This window comes from Schizosaccharomyces pombe (assembly GCF_000002945.2).
Source record: "Schizosaccharomyces pombe strain 972h- genome assembly, chromosome: II".
NCBI lineage: Eukaryota > Fungi > Ascomycota > Schizosaccharomycetes > Schizosaccharomycetales > Schizosaccharomycetaceae > Schizosaccharomyces > Schizosaccharomyces pombe.
In genome coordinates this window covers 3263138-3275526 of record NC_003423.3, presented here as the reverse complement: position 1 = coordinate 3275526, position 12389 = coordinate 3263138, and the positions used below count along the sequence as shown (strand labels likewise).

General features: G+C 35.2%; 7 protein-coding genes and 9 long non-coding RNA genes across 16 annotated transcripts; 10 read left to right on the top strand and 6 right to left on the bottom strand.

The window, feature by feature from the left end:
- The first annotated feature begins 4 nt into the window (after nucleotides 1–4).
- On the top strand, nucleotides 5–599 carry egd2 (nascent polypeptide-associated complex alpha subunit Egd2). The gene has a single exon (NM_001022282.3). The coding sequence runs from the start codon at nucleotides 49–51 to the stop codon at nucleotides 568–570; it is 522 nt and encodes a 173-aa protein (NP_596361.1). The 5' UTR covers nucleotides 5–48; the 3' UTR covers nucleotides 571–599.
- Nucleotides 344–2597, bottom strand: hrf1 (COPII-coated vesicle-associated protein Hrf1; the record flags this gene model as incomplete). The annotated part of the gene is made up of 1 exon (NM_001022281.3): nucleotides 344–2597. One exon carries the CDS (start codon nucleotides 2595–2597, stop codon nucleotides 1716–1718), a length of 882 nt encoding a protein of 293 aa, NP_596360.1. The 3' UTR covers nucleotides 344–1715.
- SPOM_SPNCRNA.6047 lies at nucleotides 1090–1294 on the top strand. Its single transcript, NR_195397.1, has one exon. It is a non-coding gene; the product is annotated as a non-coding RNA (long non-coding RNA).
- SPOM_SPNCRNA.6046 lies at nucleotides 2138–2703 on the top strand. Its single transcript, NR_195396.1, has one exon. It is a non-coding gene; the product is annotated as a non-coding RNA (long non-coding RNA).
- A 107-nt stretch (nucleotides 2704–2810) lies between these two features.
- tif11 (translation initiation factor eIF1A) lies at nucleotides 2811–3653 on the top strand. The gene has a single exon (NM_001022280.3). It carries the CDS (start codon nucleotides 2824–2826, stop codon nucleotides 3238–3240), a length of 417 nt encoding a protein of 138 aa, NP_596359.1. The 5' UTR covers nucleotides 2811–2823; the 3' UTR covers nucleotides 3241–3653.
- Nucleotides 3184–3617, bottom strand: SPOM_SPNCRNA.6045. The gene has a single exon (NR_195395.1). It is a non-coding gene; the product is annotated as a non-coding RNA (long non-coding RNA).
- Nucleotides 3654–3744: 91 nt separating the features above from the next.
- mrs2 (magnesium ion transporter Mrs2) lies at nucleotides 3745–5603 on the bottom strand. Its single transcript, NM_001022279.3, has one exon. The coding sequence runs from the start codon at nucleotides 5293–5295 to the stop codon at nucleotides 4027–4029; it is 1269 nt and encodes a 422-aa protein (NP_596358.1). The 5' UTR covers nucleotides 5296–5603; the 3' UTR covers nucleotides 3745–4026.
- On the top strand, nucleotides 4303–5447 carry SPOM_SPNCRNA.6044. Its single transcript, NR_195394.1, has one exon. It is a non-coding gene; the product is annotated as a non-coding RNA (long non-coding RNA).
- Nucleotides 5584–5919, top strand: SPOM_SPNCRNA.6043. The gene has a single exon (NR_195393.1). It is a non-coding gene; the product is annotated as a non-coding RNA (long non-coding RNA).
- Nucleotides 5826–6306, bottom strand: SPOM_SPNCRNA.6042. Its single transcript, NR_195392.1, has one exon. It is a non-coding gene; the product is annotated as a non-coding RNA (long non-coding RNA).
- mic19 lies at nucleotides 6099–7065 on the top strand. The gene has a single exon (NM_001022278.3). It carries the CDS (start codon nucleotides 6148–6150, stop codon nucleotides 6634–6636), a length of 489 nt encoding a protein of 162 aa, NP_596357.1. The 5' UTR covers nucleotides 6099–6147; the 3' UTR covers nucleotides 6637–7065.
- A 240-nt stretch (nucleotides 7066–7305) lies between these two features.
- Nucleotides 7306–8512, bottom strand: tan1 (tRNA acetyltransferase; the record flags this gene model as incomplete). Its single annotated transcript, NM_001022277.1, has 6 exons — nucleotides 7306–7479; nucleotides 7532–7675; nucleotides 7725–7930; nucleotides 8016–8172; nucleotides 8223–8333; nucleotides 8441–8512. 6 exons carry the CDS (start codon nucleotides 8510–8512, stop codon nucleotides 7306–7308), a joined length of 864 nt encoding a protein of 287 aa, NP_001018836.1.
- SPOM_SPNCRNA.6041 lies at nucleotides 7524–7834 on the top strand. Its single transcript, NR_195391.1, has one exon. It is a non-coding gene; the product is annotated as a non-coding RNA (long non-coding RNA).
- SPOM_SPNCRNA.6040 lies at nucleotides 8079–10232 on the top strand. The gene has a single exon (NR_195390.1). It is a non-coding gene; the product is annotated as a non-coding RNA (long non-coding RNA).
- Nucleotides 8652–12257, bottom strand: spt7 (SAGA complex bromodomain subunit Spt7). The gene is made up of 9 exons (NM_001022276.3): nucleotides 11577–12257; nucleotides 11336–11535; nucleotides 11243–11281; nucleotides 11089–11190; nucleotides 10908–11046; nucleotides 9617–10860; nucleotides 9434–9577; nucleotides 9176–9390; nucleotides 8652–9130 (listed from the first exon to the last, which is right to left on the bottom strand). The coding sequence occupies exons 1-9, from the start codon at nucleotides 12148–12150 to the stop codon at nucleotides 8809–8811; spliced, it is 2979 nt and encodes a 992-aa protein (NP_596356.2). The 5' UTR covers nucleotides 12151–12257; the 3' UTR covers nucleotides 8652–8808.
- On the top strand, nucleotides 11868–12353 carry SPOM_SPNCRNA.6039. Its single transcript, NR_195389.1, has one exon. It is a non-coding gene; the product is annotated as a non-coding RNA (long non-coding RNA).
- The last annotated feature ends 36 nt before the right edge of the window (nucleotides 12354–12389 follow it).

The following is a 12389-nucleotide window of genomic DNA, read 5'->3' as shown; positions in this document are numbered from 1 at the left end:
GATTGAATCACTTCCAACTACAACAATAGTCTTTTATTTTGATCCAAAATGTCTGTTGAATCACAACCTGTAGAGAAAATTTCTGAGCTTCCTGCTGGATCCACCACCGTTGTCCATGCTGAGAAGGCTCAAAAATTGATTCAAAAGTTGGGTCTTAAACGTGTTGAGGGAATCACTCGTGTCGCTATGCGTCGTCCTAAGAACATTTTGTTGATTATCAACGAGCCTATTGTTTATAAGAGTAGCAATAATGCTTACATCGTCCTTGGAAAGGTTACTGTTGAAGATATGGCTGCCCAAGCTCGTGCCTTCAACGAGTCTCAAAAGCAAGCTACTGAGACTAAGGAAGAAGCTGCTATTACCGAAGAATCCGGCGATGCTCAACCCGCCGATACTGCTAAAATAGAGGAGTCTTTTGAGCAAGAAAAAGCCGTTGATGAAACTGGTGTTGATGCTAAGGATATTGAGTTGGTTATGGCCCAAGCTAATGTTTCTCGCGCCAAGGCCGTTACTGCTTTGAAGGAAAACAACAGTGATGTTGTTAACGCCATCATGTCTCTTACCATGTAAAAGTATTAAATACAACTTTTTGCTTTTTACCCTCATGTTGTTTTTTTCGTTGTAAAAGTAATTGTATGTTTACATTTTTCCATTTCGCATAATCTTTTTGTAATAATGTGTGACTCATTAACACAGCTTTAGTCAGTCATGAATACGGCTAAAGCATGGCTCAAATAATCAAAGTCAATAATTTTTTTGTTTACTCATGATATGCGGATATTTCACACAATGGTCAACCTTTGTTTGACTGCATAATTTCAGAACTAGTCAACTTTGTCTTACTCAATGTAACTTGTCAATGGCAGCAAGTTCGTTTGCTAGCTTATTCAATTTTCGATATCAAACTGTCCGTGAATCAATCGTGACAGAAGTATTTGTTTCAGATGAACAAGGAGCACAGAGATGAATCATCTGACGATGATTAAATCTTTATTTTCAAAATATGGATTCTAGCTTCTTGATTATCATCTGCAATGTTTGCAGCTCATTAATTATGTAAAAAAAAATGTTGATGAAATTAGTTTTTGGTTTCATATAAACGGTTTTTACTATTAGGCAACAGAAGTAGTTTATTTCTAATTCTGATTTCGTTCAATCAGTTGAATGTATTCACAGGCATGCGAATAAGTGATCCATTAATGACTATTTTAAAGTTCGCAGCACTTTTAGTGATCCTCAACAATATTAAAATTCGAGCTTTACACGATTTAGTTTTTAAACACAAAAAAATTTGTAAGATACCAATGCGGAAATAATAAAGGATAAAATTTTTTGATTTTAATGATGCTTATTATTTTGCATGTAATTTTAACACAAGATTTAACTTGTATGTTTCCAATTAGTTCTAAATAGCTGTAGTATATCGCGGATGGAAACACTTGAAATATTTGGATAAACCAAGTACCCACGCATAAAATAGGACCAAGATTGTATGTATGATCAAACAAAAGTGAAAGTAATCCAAACGAGTAGATCCGAATAACTAATAAAAGGTAAAAAAAAGGATATAAGGCGTGTATGAGATAAGTAAAAAGATAAAATAAAAATAGACACAAGGAAACATCAACAAAAAGTTGAATTTCCTTATAAACGTAGGAACATACATTTGAAAGTATTATAGCATACATTCATATAATTTATAAAGTCAATAAAGTTTAAGACAGCACATACATGAATAGAATTTGAGATGCAGCGATAAAAAATAGAAAGTAGATACGACGACTCCTCTGGTGAGAGGTAATAGTCGCGTTAATAGCCATAGTCGACTCTGGAAGAACAGCGTATTTAAGTGAACGCAAGAGAAAAAATGCGGTAGCAAGGTACATGTATAAGAAAACAAATCTTGTGACCCATGGCATTTCAAACAGCTTACTGAGTGAAGTAAGAATAAGCCCAACAAATTTATATCCACTGAAGGCCAATAAATCGAGAACCTGACTTTGGCTAGAAATATTTAATAAATAACAACCTAAACGCGTCGCTAGGAATTCCACCAATACGACAGCACAAGCCTTACTAGCACGAAGGCCAAATAGCTCGGGTTGGAAATCATCTTGCAATCCAGCCAAAGCACACAGCAAAAGAATATGAGTGGTGAACGCCATTAACGGAATGTACATATCAGGAGAATTTAAGTCTTCCGCAGGAGGGCAATAACCTTCAGCACTCCCGTTAATTTCAGAGCGCCTTAACTTTCTAGCCCATGACCTACGGCGCCATGGAAAGATGATGAGCAAAAGCTTGGCCACAACGTAGGAATTAGTGACTGTGAAATAGTGGTGAAGTCTTGTGGTAGAAAGCCATTTTCCAAAATTTTGTTCAACATATTCTTGGCCTGCGTTGACTGCATTTTTACCTAACTGAAATCCCATTTGAGCAGTGGCTGAATTGGGTAAGTATGCTGATGGATTAGCTGCTTGAACGGACGGTACGGAGGTTCCAGAAAACCCAGCGGTGGGTTCATAACGTGTATTTACGCGCATATTGGAAACAGGAATGGCATGTGTGGGTTGAGGATGGTACAACTTGGGTGGCATACTAACGTTGTTTTGACTGACAAGCGAAGTTGGTAGACGATAAACTAAGTACCTGAGGGATATGAACCTTTGGGCTTAAAAGAAAGGGAAATGAAATCTAAATTTTTCCAAACTTTGTAATTAGATTATTATCTAAATAATAAATGTTTTCGAATGTATATTTGGTGTAAGTCTGAAAATGTCATTAGAGAAATTTTTTGGTGGATGAAACCTAACCACTGCCAGAATGCCCAAAAACAAAGGAAAAGGTGGTAAAAATCGTCGTCGTGGAAAAAACGAAAACGAAAATGAAAAGCGTGAATTAACCTACGCTGAAGAGGGTCAAATGTACGCCCAAGTTACTAAGATGCTTGGAAATGGACGTATTGAGGCTGCTTGCTTTGACGGTGTCAAGCGATTAGGCCACATTCGTGGAAAATTAAGAAAGAAAGTCTGGATTAATCAAGGTGATATAATTTTATTGTCTCTCAGAGAATTTCAAGATGAAAAAGGTGATGTTATTTTGAAATATACTGCTGATGAGGCACGCACCTTGAAAAATCAAGGCGAATTGCCCGAAACAGCCAAGATCAACGAAACGGATACATTTGGCGCTGAAGGAGAGGATGATCTTGACTTTGAGTTTGATGTCGATGCTATTTAAAATTTTTCGGAAGGATAAGGTTTATTTTATTAAGTGGGTTTTTCTACCATGTTTCCTCTTTATGCTCTAATCGTTGTATATACTCCTACCCAAAAGCCTTCTTTCTTTATTCTTTTTTTTCTTTTTTTAAAAATTTTGGTTTCCGGCATGTCATGTTTTTTGCAGGGTTTTTATCTTTTTAGTCTCTCCTCCCCTTTACTTCCAATACCGTGTATTAGGTGGTTTGTTTCGGTTATGAAAATCAAAATACATTGATCCTTTTATAGTCATTACTTGCTTTTGTAAGCTGGTTCAAAAGTTTAAATTGCGTATCTTACGTCGAGTAGCTTTTATAAGGCTCACATTTTAGTAGCATGCGATTGATTAAGCAACAATAGAAGAGCAATAATAATATAGAAGTACTTAATCTCTCTAAACTTATCCATATTGTACAAAGCAACAGACGGTAAATAGGCTCTTCGTTCACTAAAAAGAAGGTATTGACTATACTTTAATCAACACCGATTTCAACGAGAAAGGTATTAATAATTTACTATCAAAGATGTATGTAGATTTGTTTATCATAAAACAAAGAGGTGAATGTCTCAATGCTCAACTATTAACACGTAGTACGTTCATAGCCTCTTTATTTGATGAATCTGAAGAATTCAAAAAAAACAATTTCGGAGATAAAAGACCTCATAGAACAATGATAACCAAAATACCAAAAAATTAACATTAAACAAAAAAATTAGACAAATCGAAAAGAAGGTATATGCAAATAAAAGAAGACTGATATAAATTGTTTTACAAATAAGGTGGTCGCAAACTTCGAGGATCAAGGGAAATAGGCAAGTTACAACGGTGATATAAGGCCATTTGTATACGCTTTAACCGACGAATTTTAAGGATTCCTAAGCTACTCAAGAAAGCCGCAAATGCAAAAATGGAGCCAGTTGTAATGTAAAACGCGTATGGATGATTTTCTAATCCGTTTTGTAAATTCATTCCATACAGACTTGCTACAACAGCTCCGAAACCAAGTCCTAATGTCATAGCAGATAATTTCAATCCCAGAAGCATTAGGGAGTTTCGATTGGCATCCAACATGATATTACAAATCTCTTCAGTGCTACGGATATTCCCAACAAGGTTATCCGTTTGTTGTACGATTTCATCGACTTGTTTGCAATACGTTTCAAGCAACAATTCAACCTCGTCATGTTTGTCCAAATCCCGAGGCTTTCCGGTTTTAAGTCGTTCTGTAAGATACATACCAGCCAAGTCTTGATCCTGTTCAAGAAGTTCATCCAAGACATCACGAATTAAAGTTGCTTTTTTTAAAAACCCAGATAACCGTTTGGAAAATATAAGTAAAGTACGTAACCGCTCTTGATTGATATCTAGCTCGAAATCAGCTAACAAATCAGATACAAGGTTGTGAAGGACATGAAGCTCGGAATCTAGCGTATTCACAACGCTTACCAGGATTGTTTCCAAAGCCCTCATTTCGTAAGGGAGCCAACCAAAATCGCTAGACTTTTGCTTAAGTCTTCCTTCTAACTCATATATAAACTGTGATTGAGAGTGTGAATGTTGACTTCCGTATACATCAAACAGTAAAACAGAATTGGCTTTAATCAATGCTCGAATGTGTAACAAATTTATCAGGATTGAGCCTTCACGAACAAGGATAACGGGAACAATGGAATTAATACTCGTATTTAACTTTCTAAGGTCGCGAGGTAATAATCCGTTTTGTTTGCACAAGTCCATTTTTTTGAAATCTCCCGAAATAACCCGGACATTTCCATGATCGTCAAACTCTGTACAATTCATTAAAAGCCGATTTTTTGTTGCAGCCACCGAAGGTGGACAATTTTTGGAAGTCTCCGGAAAACCTGTGATCAACGGATTAGAGTCTGTAGCATAAAAATGTTTGTCAAATGGCTTCTCCAATAACACCACGGGTCGAATTATTCGCGACCGATATTTTGGAAATAAAAAAAGAGAACGACATATTGGAGAGAAAGAGGCAATTGACGTTCTTAAATTAAATCCCACAATCAATACCATTTGTTTATTTCGTGCCGCCAACAAATTTGATACAAGCTACGAAACTGAGAAACCGCGACAATCAATTCACTTTAAAAACAACAATGTTTCTTAAGGAAATATTGGAAGCTCAGTTTCTTCGAAAAAATAAAGAAATAACAAAAAATGCTATAATCTCAGGATATTTTTAGTGAGGAAAATTGCTTCAGCTAAATTATAACACCTTTGTGCAGTTTTCAAAAAAAAAGGAAGAAATGGGGTTATTGCTAAACTACTTGAGCAATTGATCCATTAACTGCTTCGAGATTTAAAAAAAATGTGTTATGGATGGAAAATATATATTCAAATTTCCTAATTGTAAATGTGTTGTGTTAAAGAATAAAAGTTTAGTATAATGGATATCGGTATCGTTATACCATAATAGCATCCTATAAAGTTATTACCGTTGGCGTAACATACTTTGGTCTTGGTGTGGTCATTTACAAGAAAGTGAAACGTTGGAAACTAAGTAAGAGAGTTTAAACTATTTTCAATATTGCAAAATATTGAGAGAACTATCTGCCCTTTCGCTGCCGATTGTGTAATAATACAACTTAATTAATGAACGTGGTAGTGAGATAAATACACTAGCTGTGATAAAGAGAATATGCTTCCCGGTTTGTGAATAAAAAGCAAAATTCGATATAAACTTCTAAATTTCAGCAGCCCACACTCAACTGTTCGCTTGCTTTTTGTTTCAATACAATTAGGTAGCAATGTTCCCCAAATTATGGTGTAGCTCTTTTCACCGTGTACGACTGTACTGTGTAAAAATCCATTCCTTTGCTTACCCCGTTCATTTGAAAAAACTAAAAAGTAGCTGTCAGTTTCAAAATGGGCAATCAACAATCCCAACCAGAATTTGTTTTGCGTGCTCCTACTGAGTTTTCAGAGAAGTTTGTCCGGCACCTACAAGAATCCACGGAGACTGACACAAGCCGCTATATGGATATGGAAAATTACATTCAAAAACGTGTTCAAGATGAGCTAAAGCAATTGCAGCTCCGTCAAAAAAAAGCAATTGACGCTATTCAGGAAGAAGAATGGAAAAGTAATGCTAAGACCATAAAAGATAGTCAAGGTTCCTTAGATTCTAATCTTTTGAGTGCCGAATTCCGGTCTTTCCAGGAAAAGTTAGAAAAGCAATCCTCTATTAATGATAAAGAGCTTAAAATTAAATTAAAAGAAGTGGAATCAATTCGATCTGACTTACTGAAATGTATGTCGGAACATCCGGACAAGTCTTTAATTTGTCACCCTCTGGCCGAAAAGTTTGCTATTCTTGCTTCAAAATTGCATAACCCAAAGGTGGGTTCTGTTTGATCCCTGAATTTAATTATTAAATGAACGTGAATGACTAATCTAGGTTGTATGTGACGCGAAATATATATATATATATCTGTATTTTCGTCTTTTAGAAGTCAAAAGCCTTTCTTTTATCTTCTACTCTCCCCTCCCATCTCTACTTTTATGCCATAGGAATTTTATGCACTTCTTGTTCTGTTTCTGTTTACAAACGGCAATAAATTTGTTTTCTTTTTTTTTTTTTAGGAAAAAGAAAATGCATTTTACAGATTTCTGTAGGACCTTTACGCGTTAAAATTAACGTTATCAAGCTTTATTACTAAATTCGTTTGCTTTATTTGGAGATAATGTTACGTTTAGTTATCGTTTCACAAACGTTTCAAGACGCTTATTTTACATTACTTTGTAAACTCAATATCAATTAGTTCGTAATCATATCAAACATCCAAAATATAGTTTTATCGTGTGTTCTCTATTTGAAGACTTGTATGATGACCAATAAGTTCGGCTTTCAATTGTAAGCGCAGATTCCCATTTTCCCTAATAATTCGTTGTTGATATTGTCGTAACCTTTAATTTCATGACAAATCTTTAAATTTTAACGAAAGAAATTTATACGCTCCTTCAAATTAAAATTCTCTAACATAAACGATGATCCCGGTGCCTCGGTTAATATGTAGAGCTCTCTTACTCAGCATGTTCGGCCTTATCATTTATTATTTGATTCTTATCGCGATCGAAGTTGTCTAACTTAGAATCATTAGGGATCGACTTGGTATTCTCCGGTTGTTTATATACTTCATTCAAATTGAAGCGTCTCAACTCTTCGAAATTTTGTACAATACTTATGCCAATTATATTCTAAATTTAAAAGGATTGTTAAATGCAATTCGTTGCAAGCAATGAAACGTACCTTAATCACTTGGACTAAAATAAGCAATTTAAAGTTCTTCAAATCTACCATATGTTGCTTTCCAACGATTCTAGCAACAGTGCGATATATATCATCTTTTTTTAGGACTGTATGATTTCGGATATTGGCTTGAACAGCGAACTCCTGGAGTTAGCCTATTGTATGCTAAAGCCATATATTATTGCTAACTTACCTTAATCCCTTCCTGGCCTTCATGAAATAACGGGTCAATCAGACTTTTAGCAAGCTCCTCGAGATCATCCAGGGAAACGCCAGTTGTTCTTACAATCGGTATCAATCGTTGTGTATATCGAGTCATTTTTTTGGTTTTCCCAACTTCACAAGTAAACTCTACAAGACGCACTGGATCAATTGGTGGCCTTGTTTTTACAAAGTAAACTTCAAAAAATTAATAAACGGTCATAATAATTCAAATACGAATAAACATCTTAAACTTCTAAAATTATACTGTTTATGCACCTACCACAAGGCATATCTAGCATAATTGGGGTTAACAGTTCTTTTTTGTTCTTTTTTTGGAGACTATTAATCTCCTTAGCAACTGCATCTTCTAATTCCTCGCCTTCTTCTTCGTTTTCTTGATCACTAGATTGAGTTTCTGGCCAAAGAGTAGCTATATGCTATTAATCATCAGTTTACGCATCCTTAACCTGACAAATGTCTTGCATACCTGAGTAAAAACATCAAGAATCTCAGACGATGATTGTCTTTCTTTACCGCGAGGAACAGTAACTAAAACACCACTTTCATTTTTTTCAATCCCTGTTCTTTTGTACTTAAACTATACTTAATAGTTAGCTTTGTTTGATAAAGATTCCTTTCCTTTTTAAAAGGTCGCTCACTGCTGTTATGAGCGTTCTCGCGCTTTCCCATTTCAGTATGTGATACTTCAAGGTGAAAGGTAAAACTCGTCTCAAATGAAATAATTAGGTAACTTAATATTTCGGACAATGCACTCATAATTAGGTTAAATGTGTTGCTAGAGTAATTAATAAATAGTTATATGTTAGTGATATTATATCTTTATTTTGCAAATTCAAATTGCCATTCGGACCCCGATTTTTCAGACATTAATAATTACTAAAGAACACATCAGACATAAAGCCAAACCAAAACTAGAACCATTATAATTATTACTAAAAGAAACTTTAAACTTTTTTAAAGTAAAAATTATGTTTTAAAAGTTATGTCTCCATTGTGGTTGATACACATCTATATACTAGTTGTTTTTGACGTTATAAATAAATACATATGGCCTATTCTTCAGGAAGAGTAGTTACCTCAGTACCTTGCTCATTCTCCTTTAGGCAGCGCTTTTTTCTCAAGGATTGATTTAAAAAAACTGACGAAGCAATTCGCTTTCTCCCAGTGGTAATCTTTCCGTTCGGAGGTAGACGCGGTCGCGGAGGTTTGCTCCTTGGCCTTATGTCTTCATCTTCCAACAACTCATCCAAACCGAATTCCTCTAGATTCTTCTTTAAAAATCCTTGAATCAACCCGATTTCGTTAGAAATACTTTCGGCGGTGATGGGAGGATATTTTGGAGGTGGAGCGTACTCTTGGTCACCCTTTATCGTTCTGAATGAATTAGTATCAAATCTTTCAAAGATATTATAAACATACGCTTCGGGTTGCCAACTCATATTCGACCTCAATCTGCTTTGTAATAAATGCAATGGAACCGATAGTGAATCTAAGCCAAGTTCTCTATCTAAACCAAGTTCCCGTAGACCAAAGAAATCATCACCAGTCTCATACGAAAAATTTCCCGTTACAAACGACTCTCCATTTTGGTTAAATATCGCTTCTTCATCATTGCGCTCAGAAAGTGCAGGACGCTAATCCGGTTAGTAACACTACTTAATAAGGAAATTCGCATACCAATAACTCAACAAAATGCCTTTGAAGACGCTGATGTATTTCTAGCAACTTCACGCTTTGGCGCTCTACATCATGATACACATATGAAATTAAATCATTCACATCGTCAACACCTAATTCCCCTAGGGTTTGTCCAACAATTTCCTAAATTGGTCAATATAACTGCATAACGTAATTAAATACCTGTTGAGATTTGTCTTTCCCATAAATGAGATACTGGTCCATGACAGCACCCATTTTTGCCATGTAATCAGCCGCTATTTCGGTCAAAGCATCCAGTGCTCCCATTTGAAACGACTCAAATCCAGCATGGAATAATATAATGGTACAAAGCTTTTTTAATACATCGTGCGCCAATGGTTTAAAGGAGGACATGTTATCGTAATTTTGTGGGATATCCAAAAGGATGGGTTCATTGTTAGCAAACGGGACATGACTTTTATGATGTTCATAATAAAATGGCTGAGGAAGCTGTAACTGGCGAACTGTTTGGATTTTATTACATAATTTCCGAATTTCTTGCATTTTAGCAATATTTTTGTACATCAACGAAGGTACACCAGGTGTGTTGCGATTAATTTCAAAAAGAGAGTAGTCCCTAAAGTATAAGTCTTCTTCACTTTCAGTCTCCAAGACGCTACCAGCGGTCATCGGAACGCCTGAACCCACATCATACTCAAGTAATGGGGTAGTATCTAATTTCATTATTGGTTCAAAATCACCTTTATCCATAGGTAAACAATCTATACTTCCATAAGCAACTTCTCGATCTATAAAAGCTGACATTGCTGTTGGCTTCCGAATCATAGGTAGTTCAGTCTCAATAAATTGTAAACTTTTTAAAATCCGCCGATTATTTAAGATATGGCTTTCACGAATATCCTTTGTTTTGATTTTCCAATATTCAGTAGCAACGTCAGACAAAGGTTCTTTTTCTAAAGTGTTAGAACTCTCTATAACGGCCGCTTCATTGACAGGAGGTGTTGAACCGCTAACAGCAGGAGGTTTAGAGGTCTCAACTTCTTTCTTTGTAACAGGAGTATTGTTTTCTTCGGGGCTATTTGCATCAGTATGAACTTCAACAGCTTGTTGCGTTTGTCCGCCCCTAGAAGATGTCTTTTTAGAAGTGACATGTTTTGATGTCTCCGCTGTTGATTCTTCATCGCTTTCAAGCTCTGCTTCAATTAAACTATCATCGTAATCCTTACGAGATTGTATTACTATATCAGGAATGAGGTTTATTAATTCCAAAGACTTGTCTTTCATAAACTGGGCATGTACGCGCAAAGGGTGGTCGGGATGTGAATTATACAAAAAGCAGTTCGACCAAATTAGCATTAAATCATGAACGAATTCTTTTTTGCTATTATAATGTAAATTTTTTAAGTTCCTTAAAATGGTACCAAGGTCCATCGGCTCCTTAATTACTACAAAATGTTAATGAGAATTTTAGAGTTATTAGAATCACTCTTACCAGTATAATAATCAGGTGCATCTCTTTTGCTGACCTTGGTTAGAAAAGCCAAAGAATGCTCCGTATATGATCTAAGTTCCAGGACCACTTTTTCTGCTGCTTCATAAAGCTCTTCTTGACCAATTCTTTGATCATTCGCCTAGAAAACATTAATACAAGCAAAAAAATAAAACTTAAATACCCATTTTGATTTATTTTTTTTAACATCGGATAACAATTGCTTCACATCAGCATCGGTGGCATTTATTTTACTTCTATTTCCCTCCAAATATTGCAGTAGATACTAAGTATTAGTTTTGGTTGACAACAAGATTAGAAAGTGATTAAAAGTATACCTTAAATGACGAGGTAAGTGATCCAAACTTTGAATTAAGCTAAATTTTGTTAATTAAAAGGAATTAAAATAACTGATAAGTTTCATAACGTACCGATAAATTATCAGATAAATCAAGAGAGGATGAATTGTTTTGAAAGCTGGATGTATTAGGGGTTGATGTGTCTTCCTCATCTTCAAATTTTTTCACTTCATTGATATTTTCAGAGTCATTTTCTAAAGTATAGTACACATAGTTGAAACTAATATTGCTGAGTGCCTTATTTGATTCGATGGCTGCAAAACCAGAAGTATCTAAAATGTTAGTATATAAGAATACTTAAGGGATGACTTACCCATATCATCTATATCGACAGATTTCAAATCTATAATGCTTTTTCGTAATGATTTATCCTTTTGAAGATCCAGAGTAATGGTAGCTTTAGACGAGTCTTCGGCATCAGATTCATCAAAATCATCATCATCAAATAGTTGTCTTCCAGTTGCTTCAGACTTTTTGGCATCTCCCTTCTTTCTTTCTTCTTCCTCGGCCAACGAAGCTTCTAAGGATATGTTTTGATGATCAACATGCTCAATAGATCCAGAACTTGTGGAACTTAAATCAAATAAAGCTGGATTTATTTTAGCGTCAAATATCATACAACGACAGCGAAACAAAGTAGTAATATCTAAATCGTCTTCCTCATCATCGTTACTGCCATTCGAGTCTTTTTCATCGCACAACTTATCCCATTCTATTACATTAATGAATCGGTTCCATAGAAGAGTGTCATTTAGTATAGAAATATACTTCCTTTTTTGTTCTGGGGACAAATAAAGGCTCCAATAATCATTTTTAAGCAGCGCGATTGCAATGTCATGAAGAACAGGCTCATCCAACGACTTTGAATCTTCGAAATTAGTCTCCATTCAAATTCTCCTTCCCTATGTATAATAGTTCATAAATGACGCGTGATAAATTAAATTAACAACCACAATGGATAAAAAATAACACTTGAGATATGTGAAGGTTTCATACTCGTTTGTTTCGCTAGCGTCGGATATGGATACACAGCGATTTCCTGAAATATGTTTAACGTACTGTAACAATTGAAAATAACGATAGAAATGAAGCAATATATGTTCTGTTTACCATTTCATACCAGTAT